The sequence below is a fragment of the Coniophora puteana genome, assembly GCF_000271625.1.
Source record: "Coniophora puteana RWD-64-598 SS2 unplaced genomic scaffold CONPUscaffold_2, whole genome shotgun sequence".
NCBI classification, from domain to species: Eukaryota; Fungi; Basidiomycota; class Agaricomycetes; order Boletales; family Coniophoraceae; genus Coniophora; species Coniophora puteana.
Genome location: NW_006913054.1, coordinates 298,325 through 323,610, shown reverse-complemented (window position 1 = coordinate 323,610; position 25,286 = coordinate 298,325). Strand labels below are relative to the sequence as shown.

The 25,286-nt window shown below is 50.6% G+C and overlaps 8 protein-coding genes across 8 annotated transcripts; 6 read left to right on the top strand and 2 right to left on the bottom strand.

Moving 5' to 3' along the window:
* Nucleotides 1-1,816: 1,816 nt before the first annotated feature.
* On the top strand, nucleotides 1,817-3,219 carry CONPUDRAFT_162057 (uncharacterized protein; the record flags this gene model as incomplete). The annotated part of the gene is made up of 2 exons (XM_007766229.1): nucleotides 1,817-1,917; nucleotides 1,981-3,219. Exons 1-2 carry the CDS (start codon nucleotides 1,855-1,857, stop codon nucleotides 3,217-3,219), a joined length of 1,302 nt encoding a protein of 433 aa, XP_007764419.1. The 5' UTR covers nucleotides 1,817-1,854.
* A 1,001-nt stretch (nucleotides 3,220-4,220) lies between these two features.
* Nucleotides 4,221-5,715, top strand: CONPUDRAFT_69727 (uncharacterized protein; the record flags this gene model as incomplete). Its single annotated transcript, XM_007765962.1, has 5 exons — nucleotides 4,221-4,368; nucleotides 4,503-4,698; nucleotides 4,753-4,953; nucleotides 5,003-5,331; nucleotides 5,486-5,715. The coding sequence occupies 5 exons, from the start codon at nucleotides 4,221-4,223 to the stop codon at nucleotides 5,713-5,715; spliced, it is 1,104 nt and encodes a 367-aa protein (XP_007764152.1).
* A 1,058-nt stretch (nucleotides 5,716-6,773) lies between these two features.
* CONPUDRAFT_69726 (uncharacterized protein) lies at nucleotides 6,774-8,186 on the top strand (the record flags this gene model as incomplete). Its single annotated transcript, XM_007765961.1, has 6 exons — nucleotides 6,774-6,960; nucleotides 7,107-7,139; nucleotides 7,176-7,251; nucleotides 7,313-7,513; nucleotides 7,567-7,895; nucleotides 7,966-8,186. 6 exons carry the CDS (start codon nucleotides 6,774-6,776, stop codon nucleotides 8,184-8,186), a joined length of 1,047 nt encoding a protein of 348 aa, XP_007764151.1.
* A 3,543-nt stretch (nucleotides 8,187-11,729) lies between these two features.
* Nucleotides 11,730-12,781, bottom strand: CONPUDRAFT_134641 (uncharacterized protein; the record flags this gene model as incomplete). The annotated part of the gene is made up of 2 exons (XM_007766228.1): nucleotides 11,819-12,781; nucleotides 11,730-11,748 (listed from the first exon to the last, which is right to left on the bottom strand). Coding segments are annotated over exons 1-2 (372 nt in total), but the record flags the coding sequence as incomplete, so codon positions are not given.
* A 421-nt stretch (nucleotides 12,782-13,202) lies between these two features.
* Nucleotides 13,203-15,020, top strand: CONPUDRAFT_134640 (uncharacterized protein). The gene is made up of 7 exons (XM_007766227.1): nucleotides 13,203-13,449; nucleotides 13,503-13,544; nucleotides 13,597-13,653; nucleotides 13,708-13,759; nucleotides 13,813-14,010; nucleotides 14,063-14,409; nucleotides 14,474-15,020. The coding sequence occupies exons 1-7, from the start codon at nucleotides 13,299-13,301 to the stop codon at nucleotides 14,941-14,943; spliced, it is 1,317 nt and encodes a 438-aa protein (XP_007764417.1). The 5' UTR covers nucleotides 13,203-13,298; the 3' UTR covers nucleotides 14,944-15,020.
* Nucleotides 15,021-16,248: 1,228 nt separating this feature from the next.
* Nucleotides 16,249-17,572, top strand: CONPUDRAFT_162055 (uncharacterized protein; the record flags this gene model as incomplete). Its single annotated transcript, XM_007766226.1, has 6 exons — nucleotides 16,249-16,312; nucleotides 16,373-16,384; nucleotides 16,459-16,938; nucleotides 17,033-17,235; nucleotides 17,292-17,377; nucleotides 17,431-17,572. The coding sequence occupies exons 3-6, from the start codon at nucleotides 16,767-16,769 to the stop codon at nucleotides 17,570-17,572; spliced, it is 603 nt and encodes a 200-aa protein (XP_007764416.1). The 5' UTR covers nucleotides 16,249-16,312; nucleotides 16,373-16,384; nucleotides 16,459-16,766.
* Nucleotides 17,573-18,893: 1,321 nt separating this feature from the next.
* On the bottom strand, nucleotides 18,894-20,420 carry CONPUDRAFT_48178 (NAD(P)-binding protein; the record flags this gene model as incomplete). Its single annotated transcript, XM_007765873.1, has 8 exons — nucleotides 18,894-19,087; nucleotides 19,147-19,208; nucleotides 19,263-19,410; nucleotides 19,470-19,663; nucleotides 19,726-19,878; nucleotides 19,958-20,063; nucleotides 20,114-20,186; nucleotides 20,241-20,420. 8 exons carry the CDS (start codon nucleotides 20,418-20,420, stop codon nucleotides 18,894-18,896), a joined length of 1,110 nt encoding a protein of 369 aa, XP_007764063.1.
* Nucleotides 20,421-20,764: 344 nt separating this feature from the next.
* Nucleotides 20,765-24,313, top strand: CONPUDRAFT_162053 (WD40 repeat-like protein; the record flags this gene model as incomplete). Its single annotated transcript, XM_007766225.1, has 12 exons — nucleotides 20,765-21,534; nucleotides 21,584-21,759; nucleotides 21,815-21,910; nucleotides 21,983-22,521; nucleotides 22,587-22,743; nucleotides 22,805-22,906; nucleotides 22,958-23,011; nucleotides 23,068-23,271; nucleotides 23,339-23,481; nucleotides 23,538-23,642; nucleotides 23,695-23,778; nucleotides 23,837-24,313. The coding sequence occupies 12 exons, from the start codon at nucleotides 20,765-20,767 to the stop codon at nucleotides 24,083-24,085; spliced, it is 2,679 nt and encodes an 892-aa protein (XP_007764415.1). The 3' UTR covers nucleotides 24,086-24,313.
* Between the last annotated feature and the right edge of the window lie 973 nt (nucleotides 24,314-25,286).

Sequence of the window (25,286 nt, the reverse complement as noted above, 5' to 3'; positions counted from 1 at the left end):
TGATGCTTCGTAAGACTGGTCGTACTAAGATCTTATTAGTCTCGCACCGCCTCACCTACGCTTCCCGCTGGGTACACAACCAATGCATTTGCTTGTCGACAGGGATTGCACTGTGCCGGAGTACAACCGATATGATGAACAACGTTATCATGATGGCCGCGCAAGGACAGCGTTCCGGATCAAGTCCTGAGCTGTCGTTCAAAATACTCGTCCAATGACGACCCTCGAACGGAGTATACAGCATACTCCGCATGTGAAAAGATGAGCCGTTGTTTGTTGATCACCTCGTGTCAGAGATGTTCAGCGTTCTTAAGCTTAAGTGCGTGTACCTGGAAACTCTTCCGCATCTTCACCAGGCTATACTAAAGGGTGACAGTGTACGACATCTATGTTATCCTCTGGTATACCCATTGCAGCTGGTTTCTTGTCGCTCTGCGTTCTCGTTGGTGTATCTGCGCACAATGTAACTTGTAAAGGTAACTCCACCAAATGGGACTCCGACGCTGTCAGAGAAAGCTCTTGTGAGTTATTCCTCGATAACGCGCTCTACCCCCGTGTTCATCCACCCGACTGAAGGCACGACGTACCAGACACTGAGGCCTACTTGCGACAGCTCTTTACACTTCTCAGGGATGTACCAGTCCCACTTCGAATCCCCCGTCTATTGTCGTCACCATCTTCACCAGCACCGTTTCTTCCACCGCCACAGCAACTGAGAACACATCAACTCATACAAACGTTGGCGCTGTCGTGGGGGGCACTCTAGGAGGCGTCGCTGCGCTGGTGATCCTAGCGGGTCTAGCATTGCTCTGTTGGCGCAAGCCGAGAACCGGGTGGGTGAGTCGGAGAATGGATCCAAAAGAGATAGCTCTACGCAGCTGGCCAAATGGTAAGCTTAGGTTTCGCTTTCCTTGTCCCAGCGTTTAAACGTGCCACAAGATGGACATAACGGTACAGCAGAGGCAACCGCAGCGGGCTTTAGCCCCATTGCTGATGAGACGATGGAAACAAGCCAAGATCACAGGTCCCATTACGGATGGACTAGCTTTGGCTCACTAGGGACACACGCCACACCTCATTGATCGGGAATTTGAATTGTATTTTGTTGCTTACTTGTAAAAACAGTAGGACAGTGGCATATGGGGTGTTCTACGATATATCATAGCAGTCTCTTTAGACTTGAAACCGACGTTACAGCTGGACGAGCTTCAGTAAGGCTACGAGCTGTCACAGAGACAAATATAGAAAGTAACTACTACCTTATAACGTCTTGAAAAACAGCGTATCCCTCCTTTCTCTTACCCATATGTCCTGTTAGCTAGTCATCGCGTCGAGAAGCCTAGTAGAGAAGTCCACTCAACATTGAAGGGGTAGACGTTTTTCAAGAGAGCGGATCAGCCCTGAAGTAAAACTCTGAAGGATACGGTTTGAGGAGCTTGGCTTTTAACTTGGAGGTGAATGGTCTATAGTCGCTGGACTAGGGAGGATCGGACCAAGCCTTGAGGAAGGCACGATGCGTAGTTTAGGGCCGGCATGGCTAGCGTAGTCGGTACATAGCGTGTTCGCGCGTGTTCGTAGTCACTCATCCCAGCTATACGACTCTCGTCGTCGTCTTCTCCAGGACTGACCATCCCGTCGCGCAATGACATGCGTGTATGATATCAAGGCGCGTCAGACGCGACAAGCAGTGACTAGTGACGTCGTGACATCAATTGTGTTATGTAACGGAGTCACAGTCGACCCCTTTCAGGTGTAGCGTCGGGTGCTATTATCTGCATTTTCGTCGCATTATTCCATCGAGACAACTCCGAGAGCTCCTTTCTGCCGTGATCGCGCCTCCTGAAGCATATATGAATGGCTGTAGGGACTGAGCATCAGCTGCACATGTCGGCGGATGAGGCATCCCCAAGCCAAAAGGTGCTTCGCACGATCGTTGTATGATAAATGTGGACTAATGAAATGCGCGGACCGCACAACTAGATCACCAGCGCTACGTTGACATCGCCTCGTTGTTCCATTGATCATCTGCCATCGGAACTCCTTGCAGTGGTTTTCGAGCTTGCTACCCATCTATCCAACTCCGACCTACAGGCCCTGCGCTTGACATGCCACAAGTGGTCGGAGATAGTCTCCGCGACGCCTACAATATGGACATCCATCGAATGCAACCTATCTGAGCTGAACGCCAGGAACTTCATCGTGAACTTACCCTCCATCCTTCGGCGTTCCAAAGCGCTGCCAATTGACATCAGACTCCGTCTTCTTTCTGGAAACAAACAACAAGACTTCGACGATGTGTTCGCGTCGTTAGCTGTACATTCGAGCCGTATCCGATCTCTTACTATCATATCGGAAGAATCGACAGGCTTTAATGCTTTTGAGAAGTTCTGGGAAGACGCCGCATTGAATGCCGATTTCCTCTCTTCTCTACACGTCGACGACCGCAGCCAGGACACCAACTCGAGCGCAGGCGCCAACAAACCGTTAGTCGACACTCCTTCCGAAACCCGCCCCAGAGCACCTAACTTGACCTCCTTGACACTTGGTGGGCGCGCTCTTGGTGTTTTATCGATGCACGACAGCAGGTTCCTGCACGTCATCTCCTTGACGTTCGTCAACAGTACGGTAGAAGGCATCATCCCGATATTCTTATCAGCTCTTGCAAACCTCCCCTCCCTAGCGCACCTCACTTTCAGGGATATGATCCAAGTGTCGAATTCTGTCATCCCGCCTTGCTTTCTCTCTCAGGCCCTGCTCTCTCTGACGTTCAAGGAGATCGACGTACTATGCATCACTACCATCTTGCGCACCCTCCGCCACGCGCCAAGGCTGCTTTCCTTTATCGACTGTGTGTCTCTGCCATCGGAGCTGCGGGTGGCAGCAGACACCCTCGAGATATGTAATCCGCCTCATTTCTTCGACGCCGCTGCATTTGTCCAAGAGTGGTCAGGTACCAAACTCATTCTCCAGAGCGTCCATTTCAAACCTCTCGCCACGACCCCCGTCTTCTTCCTCCCTATTTGTTTGCAGGAGATCGAGTTGAACGACTGCTGCTGCTACTCTATTGATGCCCTGAAGGATGCCGTGGAGCAGCGCTTGATCGATTCTGGGCGGTCCATGATCAAGCGACTTACGGTGCGCGAGGCAGGCTACGAAGTGGAACCAGCGCATATCCGGTGGCTGAGAGATCGCATTCCAAAGGTGTCTTGGGAGGAATAAGCTGGAAATTTGCGGGCTCTGTTCGCGGCGACGACCATGTTTGTTTTTGCTTCCCTTCCGATTGATGATAGTCAGCTAACAGCATTGACTAGGTCTGTAAGTTAGTGCTTAATTTAAAACCCAATCTATGAATATCACTACGTTCCTGAGTCGGCTTACCACGTAGACATGCGACGAGTGAAAGCTTGCGAAACGCCCGCTCGCCCGAAATATGGCGAGTATATTGAGAATACTGATCAAAAGAATCTCACAAAACTATACGCGTAATGCCATTCAAATCCTCGCTTCCTTTGGGATTCCTGCTAGAGGGGGAGACTAAGTATGCGCACGACCGTATTGGTGTCCCCTTGATGCATCGGTATACCGACAACAAAGAGACACTGGAATAGGTGAGCAGGATCAATCACGGTCAGTATGACCGAAACACGGTTCGCGCGCGACCTTTCTGTGTATCTGGTCCAAGAGCACCGCATTTGCGTTCCGATCTCTCGCACCAGTCCGGGACATGCACACACCGGCCGCCGGGTATAGCGAAGTGCAGCACGCCGGTGTACAACTTCTCCCGTTTGCAACTCGAGTACGTCCGTTGGGTCAACCTGGTATAACTTCCATGAAAGCTTTAAGATAGGTGATTTCGATTTTGTTCATGTACGGGACACAATGTCAGAGAGCAATAATGTTGGTATCTCAACGCTTTCATCAGCATTCGCACGCTTAGATCGGCTGACAATCAAACGTTCTTGCGCGCGGGCATATTCCGAACAGGAGAACATTCGCCCCTGACGATGGCTTCACAAGGCCTTCATGTTTAGACCCTGTAGAATGTAGATGGGACTATCAGCTAACTGATACATCATTCATTCTGACAACCCCGCACCACGACTCCGTTTGGACTTGTCTGCTCACAGACAAATGCAACACAGGATGTTTCATAGATAAATATATGTAAGCTCTACCTCCCGGACCTATCCCAGCACATGCCTCGTCTTCTAGAACTTACCATGAAGCAGCCTTTAAAGTCAACTATAGCTCTCTCAGGCTTACTGACCTTCAGCTTATTTCGTGGCTCGTTTGGAAGCACCCAGGGAAATGTGACCTGTGCGAGCAACTATACACAGTGGTACCAGGACATTGTCGGAGAGAACCCCTGTGTGACGTTTCTCCAAGCGACTGAATAGAATGCGAGCTTACTTCATTTTATGTAGGTGAGACATACTATCGTCTACGACTATTATGCAACTCTGAATGTGGGAATTTCAGTTTCTAATGACGTCGCCGTTTAGTAACAGGAAATATATCGATAGATCAAGTCCCAAGCTTTCATCTCATCCCGGGAAAGCCTGGGGATACATGCAGTGGAGAAGTTCGTAAGGAAACCTCCACATTGCTCACGTTCTGCAATTTAAATGACGAAATTCTATTTCAAGTGGACTGCTGCTGCAACTCTATTTCTTTTACGCTCAGTATGCTTTGTCTAAAGTGAGTCCCTTTCAACAGACCTCTCGTTTGATTAGCCTTGATGCTATTTTACAGCTGCCAATATGACACACTCGACGTGCCGTATGGAACTGACGCTGCTAAGGGCACCTATCAGATCTACACCAATAACATGACATGTAAGCCGAATACAAATCAGAGTTTACCTACGAACATCGAGACTGCTACATGCAACAACAACATTCGTTTGCAAAATTTCTTGTACAAGTTATTCTGGGGTGAAGGTGAATGGTACTAGTGAGTTGTTTTGTCCTATTTCCGTAGCAGCCTAGTCACCCATGGTTAGTGAACACACCCGCGAAATGGCTCAAACAGACGCGAGCTCAGCAGGGACAAATACGTCGGCTCTTTATGCCTCACAAGGATGCCCTGCATCTGATTACTATACGGGCGCTACATCAACGGTGTTTTCTACAGCACTGCCCACGACTTCCGGAAGCTCAAGAAGCAATGCGCTGTCGCGTGTGAGAATTAGTGCAATAGCAGTCGGCGTTGCGGGAGGTGCCCTAAGCCTCGCAATATTATCGGGGCTAGTGATATTCTGTCGGAGAAGACGTGCCAAAGAAGAAAGAGAGAAGTATGCATATATATCAAGGATGGCTTGTGGTGCCAACGGTATGTCTTCTACTATTGCTAAACCCCTGCATGAGCATTCTCACAAGAATAGCACATATAGTGACACAAACACGCTCCTCCACACCCAATTTTCTACCAGAAAACGGAAATTTCACGCTTCACGTGGACATAAATAATATACCAAACACGGCAGCTTCACTCAACAACACGCCCCACGTTGACGAAGCAGCACAAGATCATGATTTTGGGCTATTAAGCCAAGACATACCAGAACCATCGGAACGCAGTGCCCCACCTGCGTACAACTTGAATTGGAGGGAAAGAGATCACAGAGAGGAGCTCCCTCAGATGACAACCAGACTGCGGGATTTACCGAATACTCCAGATGCCACCCCATCTCGCGCATTAGTGGGAAAGCTCTGAGACATCGGAAATCTATGTTGGAGCTATTATAGCGCGGACACAACCATAGTTTTGGCGCATAGGCAGTGTGCTACATTTATGCCTTGTGGTTTATCAGCCTGAGCTGTGGTCTATAGAAGCGCTGAGATTAAATGACCTTGGTCTTGAATACGACTATAGAGTATAACGAGAAACTTTTGACCACTCCTGTTACCGGTAGATTCTCTTCTATAGTCCGAGGCTACATAGAGTATGTTCTCTGTGTACCTGCCCAGTGTTGTGGAACTTTACGATCGGCCTTACCAACACCTCTCAGCTTCCCGCTATATTTGTAATTCCAAGCGCCTCTCGGGTCTCTCGGGTATTTGTTTCATTTTGAACGTGCGACAGATTGTCTTCCATTGGCGGTGTCCACTAGTTACTCCCTCAGCCAATTACAGGCATTGCATTTATCATTCACGAACGCAGGGATTCTCGGAGTGGCCTGCATTTGATGCAAGCACCATGTGGACGTGTGAACAGATCAGTGGTGGCGTCAATCACGGGCTGAGCCACTTTCTGTTCTCATGTGATGTCCAAACGACCTTCCCAACCATCTCATCACATTGACACAGTCCCAGCAGATCGTACACACGTATTCCATCAAGTATAGTAGCCACACTGCATTACATCATGCTGGACGGCGATGCGCAGATTAAAGTAGTAGCTTGATTATACCCGTCCCGTAACTAAATGGATCGGGCAGAACAAAGTGGACTCCAATCTTACGCCCATATACATGATTAGGCATCAGATTTTAAGCACTGTACTTTCCTAGTATTCAATATACGGAAGGGGGAGCATTTTCCTGGATTGGTATCTGCACAGCATAGTAAGATTGAGTTGTGGGGGATAGCCAACGTATAGTAAAGGCTCCGCCGAGGACATCAATCTATCAGACGGTTGTTGTGTTGTTGTCTCTGAAAACCGCTGATCATCAGTTATTTATTGATTCTCCATAAATGGCGGTCTAACACAGGATATCCTCTTTCGAAAGAAGACCTCAGCTGTCCCTCACTCGCCCACATACATCTAACTCGATGACACCTCTTTTCTCGATATTTCTCTCTGTTCTACTTGCGCTGAGCCTCACATTATTTCCTGTCGCCGCTTCTTCCAGCATCCAGGGCAATGTCACTTGTGCAAGTAACTACACACAGTGGTACGATGACCTCGTTGGAGAGAACCCTTGTGCGAATCTTCACCAGAACTGCGTCGCCAATACAAGTTAACTATTCTGAACAGGTGTAACATATTATCGTCTACGATCAATATGCAACTCTGAATGTAGGGTTTTCTGCTTTCAAGCTTTCTCGCTGCTGGTGAAGTAACAATGTGAAAAGATCAGGTCCCAAGCTTTCACCTTCTTCCAGGACAGCCTGGAGATACATGCAATGATCAAGTTCGTAAGTGGGGATCGAGTTTCATTATCAATATGATAGTCCTTCATGACACATTCTTGAAAGCGGATTGCTGCTGCAATTCTATATCCTTTGCATTAAGCATGCTATGCCTAAAGTACGTCTAGTTGTTTCAAATCACTCATACAATTATTCATCATACTAATATCATGGTGAAGTTGTCAACACGACACACTCGATCTTCAGTCTGGCACTGATGCTGCCAAAGGAACATACCAGATATACCTACAGAACTCAACTTGCGACCCAAATAAAAACCAGAGCTTACCAACGAATATCAAATCGGCTACTTGTAGTCAGAGTATTCGTATGCAAAATTTTCTATATGACTTATTTTGGAACGGTGGTGATTGGTACTAGTAAGATGCATAGTGTTGGCTCTTCAAATAATATACTCATATTTATTGGTCAGCGAATACACACGAGAGAGAGCCGGAACAGAGGCAAGTTCAGCGGGCATGAACAAGTCAGCTCTTTACGTTTTACAAGGATGTCCCGTGTCGACCAGTATCGCAAGCACTGCACCATCACCATCAACCACTCCACCAATTTCCGTAACAACACCGGCAGGCTCGAATAATACTTCTACATCGCATGTTGGTACTGGCGCCATAGCTGGAGGCGCCGTTGGAGGTGTTCTTGGCCTTGGTATACTGTGTGGAGCGGCGTTTTTCTGCCGTAGGAAGCGCATAGAAGAAGAAAGAGATAGGTATGCATACATGGAAAGCATAGCAGATAATAGTACGTCTTTTTGCCATCACCTCAGAATCTCGTCCTCCACACATGCTAACATTAGCCCAAATGCATTTAGGAACACGGACCGGTCCTTCCATAGCTGTCTCTAATTCACAGGGAGCACATTACGTTGTGCCTCGTTTAGAAGGCACCAGCATATCACCTGCAAGACTAACTTGCGGCAGCCCACCAACCACTCACGAATCCACACAAGAACAAGATCATGATCTGGCACTGCAGCAAGATATGCGAGGAGTGTCACAATACAGCGCTCCTCCCGCGTACGACTTCGGCTAAACATATTTTATAAAACAAATTTACCCTTATGGAACTTGAATAAGCGGAGTCTCAGCCAAGGTTTTCCAGAAATTGAGGGGTTTGTGATAGTTTCCGTATCAGCCTGTGCTCTGGCCGTGTTTTTGCATTCAACGTGTAGATATGGGTTAGTTATATCCCACAGGCTCACACAAACTGTCCTTCAGTTAGCGATGATGATAATTGATCAACAAGATGATAATGCTGTCCTGGAAACGGGAAGAAAGTGGCTGTAAAGTCCAAACATGCATCTGATTAATGATGGTTGGAGTATCACCGCCTTAGATCACAGTACTGCCACATATCGCAGTAGTATTCAGTAGCTCTCTGAGCCCGTCAGTCTCACATCTCACGTCCCACGCACACGTCTCACGTCTCGTGTTTTTCCTCTTCAACATCATTCCTTGAGGTACTGTGAATCGAATGATTTTACAGCATTCAGCAGCTATGGTGGCCTTGGTTGCCGTCATGTGGCTCGTTTACTCTTCAGATGTGGTCTCTGCTCAAGGGAATGTGACCTGCGCGAGCAACTTTACGAACTGGTACTCAGATATGCTCAACGAGACACCATGTATGTTGCCTCGTTTGGCGTTACGTGTAATCTAGCTCACATATTATAGGTATGACATATTATCGGCTAAGATCCCTCTGTAACCCTGATTGTAAGTTGATGGTAAGGTGGAAGAGGTGGCTGTCGGGTCCTGACATCCAGCCGCATCCTCATAGATGAGGTACCGATATTTATCTCATCCGCACCCGGAGATACATGTGACGATCAAGTCAGTACGTATGCATGGCTATCATGATAGTGGTATGATGCTAGGCATGCTTTATAGGCACTTGCTGCTGTAACTCAATATCATGGGCATTAAGTATGCTCTGTATGAAGTGAGTTTTCGCTGTTATGTCAAAGACGGTCAACATGGCTTAGCTAACTATATATTTGATGTGTTCATTAAGTTGTCAACAAGACGACCCCGAACAGACGCCAAACGGGACGGACGCTGACCCAGGGTCCTACTCCAAATACCTTACCCGCAGCGATGGACTCTGCAAAGACCACACAGACGAGACATTGCCGTCGACTATACAAAGTGCTACATGCAACAAGGGCATCCAACTTCCAAACTTCTTGTTCGATCTATTTTGGGTTAACGGGGCATGGTTCTAGTGAGTTTCTCTCTAATGTGTTGCACAGTTCGGTTTATCCAAGGACCAGCGAATATACCCAAGAAGCGGCAACCACGGATTTCAATGTTGATGGAGCCAATAAGGCAGCTCTTTTTACCAAGCAAAACTGCCCGAATTCTACAGCTACAGCTACAGATATGTCCAGCAACATCGTTTCTCCTACAAGCACAACGGCGACGAGTGGTTCCATTTCATCGCATTCTGTTGTCGGCGCAGCTGTAGGAGGAACACTCGGAGGCGTCGCTGGAATCTCCGTTTTGGGTGCATTTGGGATTCTCATGTGCCGCAAACGTGCGAGGAGAACAAAAGATAAAGGGAGCACATACAAGTCAAGGGAGACACAGCGCAGCTGGCCTCACGGTACGCTCTTTGCATGTCAAACGTTGGATGTTGGTTAACTGATGCTTTGGGAAACATAGATGATAATATGTCGATCACAACCAGGGTTACACGGAGTTCTAGCTTTGGCTCGGCGCGATCTCCCCCGGTGACACGGCTTGACTACGGGTGGATGTCGCAAAGTTCATTTTCCGGCTGCAGCCGGTCGCAATCGACTACAATTACTGTTCAGTCAGAATGATTTAATAGTAATTTTATATGATTAGAAGCACATTGCAATTGACACGGGCGATTGCAATCCACTTTGAGGAGCGTTGCAACCGCTTGCAGCTTAGACGTAATAAAATCTCAACCATAGTCGCTAAAAATACTCTAAAATCCGCGAGACCTCCGCTGCGTTCCCGCTTCAATTAAATTGCAGGCTGGTTGCAGGGCACCAAAATCGGAAATGGCTGCAATCGAACTATTAAATTTGCGACAGACTACGAACGGAGGGTGGATTGGAGAAGTAAAATCTGCTGAACCGTTGAGTCTCAATCTTGGCTTGAACGTAAATACAAACGGCGTACGTCCAGGCGCAGAAAAGGGAGAAGTATAAGAGAGAGGAGTGCATTGTATTAGTTTATTGAGAAGGGTGAGAGCTATTTACCTGTATTGTTAATCGTGCTACAACAAGTACTACCTAAGACACTGGGTGGCGATGCAGATATGTGTTAAACCGTTGATGATGTCAGCATTTTGCCGTCCGCAAACTTGCATAATGCAGTTTTGGAAATATACTGAGGCTAAAAAGCCGAACAAGCCACAACTCGGTACCGTGCAAAAGACCGATCTCGATGATTCTGATTGATTTTTGATTGCCTTCCGTGACTGGAAGAAAGGAAGAAACCAGACCAACAATAACACCATCCCTCGTGTTTCAAATAGTTACAACGACTCCACAAACGCGCGAATGATTACCTGCTCTATCTGACCATCCTTGTCGTTTCAAGCCCTCGTGCGCGTGATTTTTTGTCGGTCCACGACGGCTTCTGATTAACGGTACGGAAAGCAATAGCGTATTGTTCAATCTGCTATAGATTCGACTGCACAGGAAGTGCAAACAATACAATCTATATCTCCGACAAAGCTGCGCCGGCATTTTATCAGAGTCCCGGGGTGGTGTATGCTTCTATAGAAACCGTACGCCATGCATCAATCTTTTGGGAGTATTAAAATAGTCATATGCTCATCGCCTACCTGATGATCGTTATAGTGCTGTTATTCATGCATAGAGCTACTGCTCTCGTGTCTTGACTTCTCTAATCTTTCCACCATCTTCGCGGTTTGGTCAATGATGTTGCAGCGCGCTTTCTCCAGTCTCGCCACTCTCTTCGCGTCGGTTCATATCTCTGGCGGTGCGGCTGCTGCTCAAGCTCAAGGCAATGTCACTTGCGCAAGCAACTTCACAGCCTGGTATTCAGATATGGTTGGCGAGAATCCTTGTATGTCCCTCCTTGACCACTGAGCGTTCACGCGCTCACCTTTCTGTGCTTAGGTGTTACGTACTATCGTTTAAGGTCTCTGTGTAACAGTCAATGCACGTTGTCTTTCTTGTAGGCATAGATGGTTGATTATAGAGTGTTATAGACCAAGTACCGAACTTTCGCTCAACAACTCCAGGGGACTACTGTGACGATCAAGTCTGTAAGTGAAAGGTTAGCTTATCACGAAATATCCCGGTGAACACTCTTCATTGCAGCCGACTGCTGCTACAACTCAATAGCATGGGGGTTGAGCATGCTGTGCATGAAGTACGTCTCCGCGGATGGCGGTGGCGTGTTGGGCTCACATCAATTCTAGCTGTCAACAAGTCACGGACCTGAGCTCCAGCGGGATAGACGCTGGCAAGGGAAGCTATGAAAATTATACGAAGAATTTTACATGCACGCCAAACACGAATCAATCCTTACCTGCAGATGTCAAGACGTCGGCCTGTAACAGCAATGTTCGGCTGGAGAACTTACTGTATGGACTATTTTGGGTGGGCGGAGATTGGTACTAGTAAGCATGTTCGTATTCACTGTGGATTTGTACGGACTGACCAAAATAAGCGAGTATACAGTCGGCATTGCGAGCCGAGATGTGAGCGTGGCTGGATCAAACACATCAGCCTTGTACACTGCACAGGCATGCCCGAGCACCGCCATTGCATCGGCAACTGGCTCCAGTACTTCATCCAGTACAAACCCGACATCAACTCAGAACAACTCGTCTTCGCACGCGAATACCGGCGCAGTGGTGAGAGGCGTGGTCGGAGGTGTTGCTGGCATTGCGATCCTAACTGGCATAGTGTTCCTGAGTTGGCGCAGACGTGAGAAGAAGACCAAGGAGGCGTGGAATGACTACATCGCGGACATGGCGCAGAGGGATGCAACGAATCGTATGTCATACCCATCTAGCTTCTTTGTGCGAACTGATAAACGTACCAACGCATAGACACAACTCCATCCGTCTCGACGAGACATGGACAGACTTCCAGCTTGGGCGTCTCGCAGATGGAACCCGTGTCGCAAACCCGAATGACATCGCCGTCAAGTAGGGCGGTGGCTGGGGCCGCAGGTCCAGCCTCGTGCACCATCGGAACGGATGTACCACCTCGAGAAGAGGACCAGGGTTCGCTGGACGATAACGTGTCAACCATAGGAACAGCGACACTGCCGCCAGCATACGATCCTGGTTGGGAATCGCGCCTGCAACAGGCCCGGAGACAAGACATAGAGAACAATCAAGGTGCAGATGTGCACCAGGCGCAGTCGGATGTAGGCCCGAGACGAAAAGGATGGTAACTTCGTTAGATGACAGCAGGTGTAATGATACATGTATACGTTGCTTCTCAGTGGGCGGGAAACAGCAAACTTGTCACCTGAATGAGCAGGCCCCTCGAAGCGATGAATGACTGACTGAAGTGCTCACACTCGTCTTGTTCGTGTAGGCTCTAGTGCTCATGATCGGTAACATCTACCAGATATTAAACGCGAGCAATGATCAGCCGTAAATGGCGAGTGCTTGACGAAAGGAGCGGATACAGATGTTTGATGTTTGCGTTTTCCTTTCCTCCGCGAAATGGATTGAAACGGAGTCAGATCGGGGTTTCAAATTTGTGTCATCCCACGACTGTCAAGGACGTTTTCCTCCTCGACGGGTCCTGTCAGTGTCCTCCGCTCGGGACGGCATCGCGCTCTTTTATCAAGCTGCTTGCAGGCTACACGCTTTGATTGTATCCCCCAGTCAAACGAGCTGGGATCGATAGGCAGCGTCAGGTCTGTGTCGTGCCAATGATAGGCGCTTGCGCTCAACATCAACAAAGTTCCGCCGAGGGACCTCATCGCCATCGTGACCACGACCGAGAAAGACAGTCTATTAAAAGCAGCAGGCTTGGCTTAATGTTCCGGGACGTGCCTTGAATGCCGTGACCAGCTGCCTTTGGGTGGACCTTGGGTGCTCGCAGGTGCTCGCTACTTTTTCCCTCCCTCTCCCATCTTTGCACCCGCCCACGCATCCCTTGGGCCGCCAGCGGTGCGCATGACGCTTGTGCTGTCACCCGTTATCTCCCTCCTTGTTGCCTTTTCGGCGCTCGTCAGTCTCTTCTCCAATGGAGTGTCGGCCCAGGGGAACGTGACATGCGCGACCAACTTCACAAACTGGTATTCGGATGTTGTTGGGGAGACGCCTTGTACGTTACTTCGCCTTCCTTCGTGTGCTGATGTTGCTCACCCAATGTCCCAGGTATGACATACTATCGTCTCAGATCGATATGCAACGCACAGTGTATGTACCCTTCGACATCAGTGGCTACACCTATCCCTGACGCGTGAGTTAGACCAGGTCCCGAGCTTTCGTCCAAACACTCCTGGGGACAACTGCGATGACCAAGTTGGTGCGCATATATTCGTCTGGTTTCCTGTCGTGGTTTAACTAACATCTTTCCCAGCTGACTGTTGCTGTAACTCCATCTCATGGGCGCTCAGTATGCTCTGCATGAAGTACGTCACCTGTTACCCTCCTCTTTTCTTCCCTTTCTCACACGAATCCCAAGCTGTCAACAGGACGTCTCAACAACAACTGGAATCGATGCAGGCAAAGGCGCCTACCAGATGTATCTCGACAACATGGGGTGCTCGCCAAACACGAACATGAGCCTACCAAGCAACATTAAGCTGGCAACGTGTAATACGGGCGTACGTCTGCAAAACTTCTTGTATGGGCTGTTCTGGAACGACGGGTCATGGTACTAGTGAGTTTCCTGATCATCTATCTCATAGTTTGTATGTTCTGATTGGCCACAGCGAGTATACGACCGAGACGGGTGTGACTGGTGCCAACACGGCGGGGTCAAACACATCTCAGCTATTTACCTCTCAAGGGTGCCCGACGACCACGACAAGCACCACTTCGGGCAAATCTACTAGCACATCGACTTCGAGTGGCAGCAACTCTCCTTCGACGAGTCAAACAACGAGCAACAACACATCCCATATGAACATCGGGGCAGCGGTTGGCGGTGCGGTTGGCGGTTTAGCTGGGTTGGCGATTTTAGTTGGGCTGGGCGTGTTTTGCTGGCGCAAGCGCAAGCGTACAGAAAGAGAGCGGGTCGCATATATTGAGAGTATGGCGCAGCGGGGTACTCGAATCGGTACGTTCTCGCATCACCTCACCTTTGAGCCAACGTGAACCTACGCTCATTCGCGCTATCGAAGCTGGCGGCCCATCGATGAGCTTCAGCGGCGACCCCTCACAGCCTTCATACCCGCACAGCCACTCGGCCTACGCCGGGAGCAGCGCCGGCGCCACGCATACCGAGACGTCGTATTCGCATCGTCGCAGGCCATCCAATATGACGTCTCCGGATCTCGGACCCACAAGTCCAACCGCTGGCGGCGCGTACTACGCACCCGTACCGAACCAGGAAGAAGACCTCGGTCCTCTCGAAGAGGTTGGTGTGAGTCGGGCGGGCACGACGCGGCTGCCGCCCGCGTACAATCACTCCTGGAGGGAGAGCCGGAGGCCAGGTGCGGGGCCTGTTCAGGGTGGTAGTGGTGATGTGTCGAGTGCGGAGAGGACGAGACAGCTGCCGCAGACGCCGGATGAGAGTGCTGCATGGGCGCTGAGGGAGAAGTCTGGGCAGTCTAGGGGTGGGGGCGAGGTGGGTAGGGGATACGTACAGTAGGGCGGGTTGATTTTTCTTCATTTGTGTATGGTTTGTGATATGGCTAATTGGACAATTATTGGACTTTTGAATCACGCGATCAATAGATGTGGGTGTCCCTCGCAGCAACATGTCACCGTCCAATCCACGACACGCGGCTAAGTCCTACCCTTTCCTCTTGCGCTATTCCTCCGTCCCGCTTTCGACCTACCCAAGCATTAGCTGCCGGTTATTCATTTATGGTATACCATACCCAGGACGTGCAGGCCTACACATGGTAAGCGAATTTTCTGTGACCATTCATTCTTTTGCGAAACTTTTCGCCGACCGGCATGTTTATTGCTCCGCCTTCGATAGAAAACCCGCTGGCATACGATAGCTGGCGCTCAGCCTTCCATGTCGTTCTCTCTTCCCATCCCTAACCCATTCGCACTGCTGCAATCGCGACGCGAAGATAACGTGTCCCGTCAAACATCTCGCCTCTCTTGCATTTCCATATGAATGCTCCGCAAGCTTGGGGCACGGCTGGATTATTTCGCCTGAACGTTGAGGCTTTGGTAGCCGGTAGTACCTTTTCTCGAGGACACATGCAGAGCTTCGAGCTTTTGTGGCACGCATGGAGGATCGATTCTTGTGTACTACTGTCAAGGAATTGCGCTAGGCCAAGCTTTCCTCGGGTTTACGACTCCATTGGGGAGGTGAACGTTTGTCTCCGCGGGCGAGCTTACTCTGAGACAGGCACAGAGATCACAGAAACGGTGTTCCAACTCCACAATAATGTGCTCAACAAGCCTATGATATGGTACTCTGACATCACTTTGTTCCTTTGCCATCCAAGACTCAGGTACGTTCTCGGGGGGTCGAGTTATTGTGGGCTTCTTCGAACTCCCATTGGTGGAGTTTTGAAGCTCGAGGAGCACAAGCAACAAAGTAGTTCTATCCACCGCCGGGTAACATGGCTTGATTTACTATTCTTGGTATGTCCATTCCCACTCCCTAAAGATGTATTCGCACTCGCTCAATGTTCCATCCCCGCATTCCTTGTCAAAAAAGCTCTTATTCGTGCTCGGGTCCCGTATTTGCGTCAACCATGCTGTGTATTCCGCCTCATGGCGATGAGGATCTTCTCATCGTGCCTGAGCGTTCAAAGGGTAAACGTTTCGCCACCCTCGCGGCCGTGCAATTACGTTCTGACCGACTGACCAGGGTTTTCATTCATACTCCGGGGCAAGTATGATGCCCTTTCACAGCTCTCTAGTCATTGGGTTCGCTTCAGTCACAGGCATACTTTACAATTTCGTCGTCGACCTTGTTTCGTGTGGAAGTCGGACGCAGCGCGTCCTCGCCACGGTGTCGCTGAAGACATACCGGTTAGTAACTCGAGCTGCAGGTGCGTACGTTGGCATCTCGTTGGCATCTCAAATCGTTCCAGAATATTGTCTATTGTCAGGCTATGCGTAAGGTGTTTTCATACCTCATCTTGGAAGACCAATATCTTTCATCATCTGACTATCGTTATGATCTGTCGTCCAACAGTGGCTGCTCCATCAGGGTCTTGTCAGGGGATGCACAGGTTCTCGTTGCATGTGGCACCGGAGTTTGCATCGTTGTGTTCTATTTTTCACGGCTCGCACTCACACCATTAAGACTTATGCTGAGCACATGTATGCTGATGACGCGTAAGCTCCTGATGACGCGAACACTCTTGGACCACCTTGGGGGGTCATAATGGCCTCGTAGATGTATAAAAGTTAGCCTGACTGTCCAGCAGAAATCATCATCGGCTTCAGTCGGCCTCGAGCACCTCAGCTTACAAAAAGTCCAAACCTCACTGTTCATTCACAATGCGTTTCTTCAGCACTGTTTCTCTTGTCTTCACCGCGGCGCTCGCTGCATTCTCCGTCGCCGCTCCGGCGGCTGAGGAGGCCAAGGTTGTCGCCCGTCAGTCGACCACGTCGATTGCGAGCATCTTTAGCACCGCCTTCACCGAGATCGCGCCGCTCGCCGAGTCGCTCGGTCAGTATTCACGTTGTGCCGCTCAGGCGTCTCCCAGTGCATGCTGACGCGTCTATGCTTTTCCTTTTGCATCACTGTTCTTTTAATTGCACAGTGTACCTTAACTCCGACAACGCGACACAGGCGGTCATCACGCCCATCATCTCGCAGATCTCCGCGCCGCTCAACACGGCGCTCACCTCGGTCACCGCACTCCAGGGCCAGGGTCTTACCCAGGACCAGCTCCTGCTCTCCGAAGATGGAACGGAGGTCCTCTCTGTCGCCGCTCTCGCCCAGCTCATCGCCTTTGATCTCATTGTACGCGTCTTCTCTATTTTCAGCCTTTAGACTTTGACTTACAACTATAAATTTAGCTGCTCTTCAAGGGCCTCGGTGCTATCCTGTCCATCGTCGGTGCTGACCTGGCCGCCATCCTGATCCCGCTCTTGTACGCCGTTGGGTGGGTAGAGCTTATAATTGCTGGACTTTCTCGTTCCTGACATGCGTCCATAGTATCCTGGTCTACAAGATCCTCGTTATTGTCCTAGCTCTCGTTGTCGGTCTGCTCATCGCCCTCACTCCTCTGCTCGGCAGCATCGTCGGCGTCCTCAACGCGTTGGGCCTGACCGTCCTGCTCGTCCTCTTGGCCCTCTAAGTGCTGCCCGGTAGCGCATACTAAACACGTTCGCACTAGCTGGTTTTGGCCTCGTTAGGTTGCGGGTTCAGATGAGTTTGTCGGTGATATACTCACTTTCGTGAATTGTTCTCTATAGCGTTGTGATTCGGTCTAGTTTATGTCTGAGAAAATTTGTTGCTTGGGAAATCATGTGGCTTTTTTCATAGGGAGATCCGGCGTGTTCTTCATAGAAACCGTCGACTTCTTTGGTTTGTGTAACCTAAGTCAATCGAATGTAGTACCAATGTGATGTTTGTGTCTGTTTTCGTCGAGGGGGGTTCATGAAGTAACTCCGCGGCATAGCTAAAACAAAGGCTCGAACCTTGTTGGCCTTCTTCCCAAGCTCACCAAGTTCGACAAATAATAGCTTGCGAGAAGTCAGAAGAGCACCTCCATTCCTTGGTACTCTGGCTATGGGAGACATGTGACCTCTCCATTCACCACTGTTGCCAGCGTCTGTTCCCCGCGATCCACATTCGAACGGGGCATGTGTTGATGTTTCTTACTGGAGGCGTTCACTATTATAAACCGATTGCACGATCAAAAAAGTACATGTGTGCACGACGTCGACTTGGGGCGCAGAAGACCCCACGGTGTCGTATGTGTGAATGTAGCTTTAATCACCGAAGTTCGCCGGAGATAAATTGGACACGTTCTCTTCAGAGGAGTCCCAGGCGATGACATTCCGCTATTCTGGGATCAGCCACCATCGTTTCTCCCTTACACGTCCACTCCGGGCTAACACTTTAAAAAGGAGAGGGTGTTGCGAAAACAGAGCTGACATAGAACGTGACCCGCTGTTGTGCACTGCCGCTTCGATCCATCAACCGAGGAGTTATCGTCCACGATGTTATAACATGGACACCTCGAAGAAGAGGTCGCACAGTAACGATCAACCCCGACACGTTCGAGTCCCTGAACTCGCTGATAGTTGCGGATATCCCGCATGACCCCACTCCTACCACTCCTACTGAGCACTAGTGGCTGTCACATTCCCCTTGCTGTGCGCCTTGAAGAGCTCAGCATGTCTCTCGTCGTTCATAGATCCCTTTAAACTCATTGTGTGGTATCGTGATCGAGAGGCGTGCACAGACGGCGACGCCGTTGGGAAAGCTGGTAGTGGCACACACCGATCTATGGGCGGCTGGGAGTGTGAGGGATGTCTCGCTGCAGATTTCACATTTGATATCGTGATATGTAACAAGGAATTCATATTGGTGTTCCAGTACTTCAAGACATGCTGAGGAGTAAGAAAAGACAAGCGAATAGATGAACAAACTTCGGGGACTACATGCAATACCTACAGCTTGGCCCTCTGACTCTCCTCAACCTGAATGACAATCTTTCCGAACTGTTCCCCCTTTCTCATACTCTCAAATCCCTCTTCGGCGTTCGCAAGACCACTCACCACCTGACTAACGACAGGGATGATACCGTGCTCGGTGACGAAACGAGCCGCCTCAGCTAGGTCAGCACGCGAGCCCATTGTAGAACCTGCAGCCCAAGAAGCCTGCTTAACAGCAAAAGAAGTAGACTTTGAAGCGGACACGCACCGATGAGACGCTGATTCCGCATCACTTGTTTCATTGTAAATGTGATCTTCGGGGCGGCCGTCCTATCGCACACGAGGTTGAGACTCTCATTAGGGAGAAGCAAGGATAAGACGTACATGCCATAGCACACAACTACCCCTCCCAGCTTGGTGTAAGCCAGTGTCTGGTTCATGATGTCACCGCCTGCGGAGTCTATCACCGCGTCAAGCAGGCCACTGTCGGTTTTGTGCTTGAGTAGATCGGTGAGCTGGTTCGGCCAGTCTTCTATGGTTACATCCCAGGTGAGTCTCATACTTAAGGGCATACTAAGGGTGGAGCCTTACTATCCTTGTAATTCACGCCGCCACTTGCACCAAGCTTGATTGCGCGTTTGATCTTGTCCGGTGATCCGCTGGTCACGAAGACTTTCGCACCTTTAGCAAGGCAGAGCTGTAAGGCTAAAACGGCTACACCTCCGCCTATACCAGTGACGAGAACGTTCTGGCCCTGAGAGACTTTGGCGTTGATGATAGTAGCCCTGTATGGTCACGAAGGCGAAGTCATTACCTCTTTGTGCTTGCAGGCAAAGACCACTCATACCTGTATGCTGTGACGAGGCCAAGAGGAAGGGCTGCGGTGTGCACATCGTCCAGGTGCTCGGGTGACGGTATCACCTCATCGCGCTCGACGGCGATGTATTCGGCAAATGTGCCTATTTCGGGCCAGCGCACGCCACCAATGACGCTAAACGCGCTGTTGTAGGCGTTATGGTCAGTTTATTGATTGTGCAACGACGCAGGTTAAACAGAGGAGAGGAAGAGTAGACGCTTACTGAGTCTCTGGCGCGTCAGGGTGGTCAATCCACCCGCGCGAAGGCGTGAGGAAGACGCGTTTGTGAAGAAGGGGGTCGTGCGGGTTATGGGCAGCCACAACCACACCTAGTAGCCAGCGCGTTGTCAGTGCAGCACTAATATGAGAACATAGATACTCCCACCTGCACCGTCAGCACCCATAACGCACCCCACGCCAATAGCGGGATACATTCCCTTGCGTATCCATACCTATTACAGAGTGTAAATGAGCTGTCCAATGTCAGTCAGGATCTCGTGAGGGACAAGACCCACATCGCGGTGGTTGAAAGCTACAGCGTTGATCTTGACGAGGACCTGGCCCTCTTCTAGTGCTGGTATCGGTCGCTCCTCTAAGGCGACGTCGTGATACAGGGGTTTCCTTTCCGCCGGAGACTTCTGGAGGACAAGCGAGCGCGACGTCCTGGGAATAGATTTGGAGGCCATGGAAGGTCTTAACAGTTGCTTTGTGGTGTTCAGGTTGGATGAAGGTGAGGAGAGTAGGGAAGGGTGCGCCTGGGGAAGAGGACCGGCATAGTAGGAGGTAAGTCGGGCCGGTTGGGAAATGGCGTGAATGAGCGCGACTGCAGCACGGAGAATGCCGAGAGTGCTAGCCACCACAAAAAGTCACGGCCAGATCTAGACGCGCGACCAACTCTGATTTTAACTCTTCAAGGTAGTGCACCAAAACATATTGTTGACGTTGTCGGGAGCACGAGCTTACATTCAGCTCAGGACTTTTCCTCTTGACGGAATAGAAGACGCGCCTTCGTCTTATCTAGTTTCTTGATATGCCGCGCACCCTCCGTCCTCGCAAGTCCCATCCAAGTTATGCTGCCCTCGGAGGATTCGAAGATGAAAACGGAGCAGGCCCTTCCACGTTTATGGAGGATGAGGTGGCAAGCGAAGATGAATTCTCTCCTGATAAGGCACCTTCGGATGACGAGGATGTTGAGATGGGTGACGTTCAAGACGAGGAGGCTACACCTCGCGTCAGCAAGAGCAAGACACCAAAGCCAAAAGCACAAACCAAGAAAGTCGACAAAGCCACACCTGCTCCGAATCCTCCCTCCATAACGCCTTCAACCTACACCATACATCCTGCTCCATCTGTACCTCGACATGCTTCCCAATCCCAACCACCCACCATGCTTCCATCATCAGCACCCTCCGCCCGCACGCTAGCCCCGCGCACCTCCAAGATGTACTCCCTTCCAACCCCATCCGCGCACCACCGACACAAAGCGATACCTCTCCACGCTCGTACACTCCCCGTTGAGCGACTTGCACATCCCCCGCCCGCGTACGGCTTCGGGCCTGGCGAGATCGTCCCGACGAACAGCATGGCCGCGAGCACGACGCTCACGGACCGGATCAATCGTGCCTGGGGATCGAGCGTTGGTGCGGGTCCCGTTTGGCAGATGATGGAGGATCGGGGGTGGTTCAAGGAGGCTCAGAGGAATAATGCTGGGACGGAGGGCGTCGAGCGAGAGGCACTGAGGAGACCAAGGGTTCATGAGGGTGTGGAAGTCGGCAAAGGATGGCAGATCCTGAATGAGAGGTATTTTCTACATTTACACTGGTTGTATGCGCCGTACTCATCCTCTTAGAGATGCCGCAACATACCTACCCTCCGCCGACCCCTCCGCTTCCGTGGATGCCAATGCAGACGCTACTCCGTCAACTGCTCAAGATCCAAGATATCCTCCACCTCTGAAATGTCATTTCGGAAAGTTTGGGGAACAAAAGCTTGTTGAGGTGGGGATGCTTGACACTTTAGACGTTTGTACGTACGCCATCTTTACGTAGCCTATGGTATTCTAACAGCAATACTGATGTAGCGACGCTCATTCCCAACAGCACCGGACATGTCTTCAATGCAGGCGCACCCGTCTGGGCCCTCGATTGGTGTCCTGTTCACGTCGACCATCGTCATGGTATGTTTTGATTTCAACCTTTTCGGTGCTGGGTCCCTATATGCGCTTGATTTCGCTGATGCCGGCTTGCAGCTATTAACTACAAACATTACCTCGCTATATCTCCCTACCCCTACGCATCCTACTCCCCATCCATCGGCAGCAAGCTCACGCGACCGGCCCCAGCATGCATCCAGATTTGGTCCATCTCTCCGAGGTCTGGCATTCTTCCTGTGCAGGAAATCAGCAGGGAAGCCGACAAGCCAAAAGAGGTACCGAAGGAGCCGTCGTCGCCTAAGAAGCCAAAGGGCAGGCCGAAAGGTAGCGGGAAGAACCAAAGAAAGGGCAAGGAAAAGGAGACGGAGACGGATACACAGATTGACGCAATGCCGGAGCCAGAGGCAGATGTAGTGGTCATGGAGGCAGAGCCGCAGGCTACTGCCGAGGAGGCCCCAGAAACGGGTGTCGCGCAAGATTCTGCCATGTCAGCCGAGAATCCCGTCGCTGATGTTGATACGAGTGCAGACTCAACTTCACACTCAGCTGCAGAGATGCGCTGCGAACTCATTCTCTGCATCGACGGCGGGCCTGCTCATGACCTTCGTTGGTGTCCGCTTCCGGCGCACGATTGCGTGAGTTGGCTACTTCCTCCTGTTACCAGGTATTTGTTTCGTCGTCTAATATGCATTCACCGCAGTTCAGCGAGGATGGGGAACAGAGCCAAGAGCGAGTCGGCCCTCGCAAGCTCGGCATCCTAGCTGCATGCCTTGGCGATGGCTCATTGAGCATTTGGGCCGTCCCGTTCCCAGACGATGTTGTGACTCCCGAGCACGACCGCTCAAAACCAGTCTTCCGTAGGCATTCTTCTTCAGATTATCCTGCGTTCGACCTCTCATGTGAAGTGGATTTTGACAGTGAAGCTGGGAGAGCCGCGTATGCGCATTGAAATGCCCGAGACGGCGTGCTGGTCCTTGGACTGGGCGAACAGCGAGATGCTTGCCGTAGGGTGCACTAATGGTACGACGTCGTAAGGAATCTGACCTATCCTGCTGACGTGCGTCTCAAAAGGCTGCATAGCGATATACGACGTTGGGAACGCGTTCAAACATGGACATGGCCCCGGTACGTTGCGATATCCATGTAGTGAGCACCAAGTATACTGACCAGTCTGAATGTAGATATATTACCCACGCACTACCTCCCGACTCATCAGTCTGCCGTGCGTGCGCTGTCATGGGTTCGCGTCTCGCCTTCATCGTCGTCTGGCGAAGACGAAGGCGAGCCCAACGATCCGACCGTGCTTGCTAGTGGTGGGTACGACGGCACCGAGGTCCTCACAGATATCAGGGAAGTGAAGGGATACGTCGTCAACAGGACTAGAGGTATGATCGAAAATCCGGTCCACTTTTACAATTTCATGCTTACAATCACTCTCTCGATTGGGAAAAGACGTGATTACAAGCTCCACGTTCTCCCCCTTTGCATCAGGTCCCATTATGATCGACCACGATAACACCGTGAAGGCCTACGCCCTCGCGCCGAGCATGCTCGGCCGCGGGCATGTGCTCGTCGAGCCCGCTGGGCCAGTATGGGTGCGTCCCTTAAATCCTATTTCCGTGTTTTGTTTCTCTAAGCTGACTTTTCAAAGACTGTTAATGCATCAGACTATCACCCTCAGCTCGCAGTTGGCTCCGCGGACGGGTCTTGCGTGACGACGAACATCCTGCGGTCGACGAGACGTGGTGGGCTCGTGGTACATTCACTTCTCAAAATCCTCATTATTCTCGCACTTATACTTTCGACAGCCTCACTTCAATCACAAGATATATCAGCTCGACTATAGTCGTTCATCAGGAGAGTATCGGATGCTCGAGAACTTTTTGCCCAAGGTTTGCCATAGCTATATCCTGCGCTTCAAATACCCGCATATTTATGTTTATCCACTAGGAAAGCGACGAAACCACCAACATAAGCACCGGCGCCTGGTCGCCCTCCATCAGTGTCACGCGCGTCGCCTGGCACTCGGGTGCAGGGCTCGCTGGGGCCTGCCTCCTCGCGAGCTCTACTGCAAGTGGATTGTGTCGCGTGGACTGGCTGGTAGGGCGGTGGCACCGCGATCGCGTGCCTTACGTGGACGTCCCGAGGATGAGAGGGGAGGTGGAGGGCGCGGTGGAAGTGGAGGAAGAGAGCGATTAAACGATGGGAGGAAGACATCACGTCGAACCGAGGGAAGGGCACGTACAGCTGTACGTTTGGAAAGGAGAAAGTTGGTACAGATGTCGATTCGTCCACTGATAGGTTTTTCTGAGGAGCTCAAGGGCTGTTCCTTGCGATGAATTATTCATCATCGACCTATTCAGAGACAGGCTATTCGAGTTCAATAATGCTGTCCTCATTCGCAGTGTTCCCTATACTTGCATACCCCAATCGCCTCGACTATTCCACGCTTCCAGCCGATCATCTCAACCGAATCAGGCCAGTGTCGGATAAGACGATATTACCTCCAGTAATTATGTCGAGTGGCAGGCCAGGCCTGACGGTTGTTCCGGAGAGTCAGCAATATTGACGCCTTCGGCCCTTGGTCCAGCCCGAAGATATGCTGGTGTTGACATGTATATCTCCTTCAGATGAGGAGCATGGGACACTCCAGGGCTAGGCGTTGGGATGTCCATCAGTCGTTGAAGGTACGGCGCGAGAAGAGCCGCTCGAAGCACACGGATTCGAGGAAAGACCGTAAACATGTCATTCCGTGGGACATCTTGGGAGAAGCTTCTCTATGAATAAGCGAAGGGAGCGAATCGACATGAACGGTGCTCCGTGGCAGAATGAGGGAAATGGATCGATGAGCGTCAGCTTGGGGTGTGGCCTCTGACCGCCGTCTTCAATGCCAACATCGAGGTGGCTCGCGCATCCTAGACCTAAACGATGACTGCAACGATACCCGTCCTAAAGTTGGTCTTCATAGACAACGATGTGCCAAAACTCAGATCAAACGTTTGAGATGCAGGTTCCTTGGCTGTTTGAACATGCCGTGATTATCACATCAGGCGGCAGCGCTACACGAGCCGAAGGAGGAACAACTGAGTAAATTGGTGCAGTTGACCACACATAGCTCCTTGTTGAGTGCTCTTTGTGTAACGATGGGAGCAGCGGCAGATATGTTTGGTGGAAATTACATAAATTCGTAAATGACCCAGTATACGGTTTATCGCGCTGACCTGTTGAGGTATATGCTACATGCTTGTAAACACAATCATTTGTTGACTGCACTCGCTGACGCAAAGGAAGGAGCTATTGAGGCGGTGCTGCAAATGAATGTGCCAGCGTCAGAGTATGAACTTCAGCAACCTCGAGCCTCCTCGAGCGGAAGATATCTTATAACGAAAGCGAATATCAA

What these genes read in the sequence shown, in the direction of transcription:
- CONPUDRAFT_134640 (XM_007766227.1), top strand. Translation starts at nt 13,299, where the DNA reads ATGACGCTTGTGCTGTCACCCGTTATCTCCCTCCTTGTTGCCTTTTCG. An exon ending in AACGACGGGTCATGGTACTA is followed by an intron (nt 14,011 to 14,062) that starts GTGAGTTTCCTG and finishes GATTGGCCACAG; the next exon opens with CGAGTATACGACCGAGACGG. An exon ending in GCAGCGGGGTACTCGAATCG is followed by an intron (nt 14,410 to 14,473) that starts GTACGTTCTCGC and finishes GCGCTATCGAAG; the next exon opens with CTGGCGGCCCATCGATGAGC.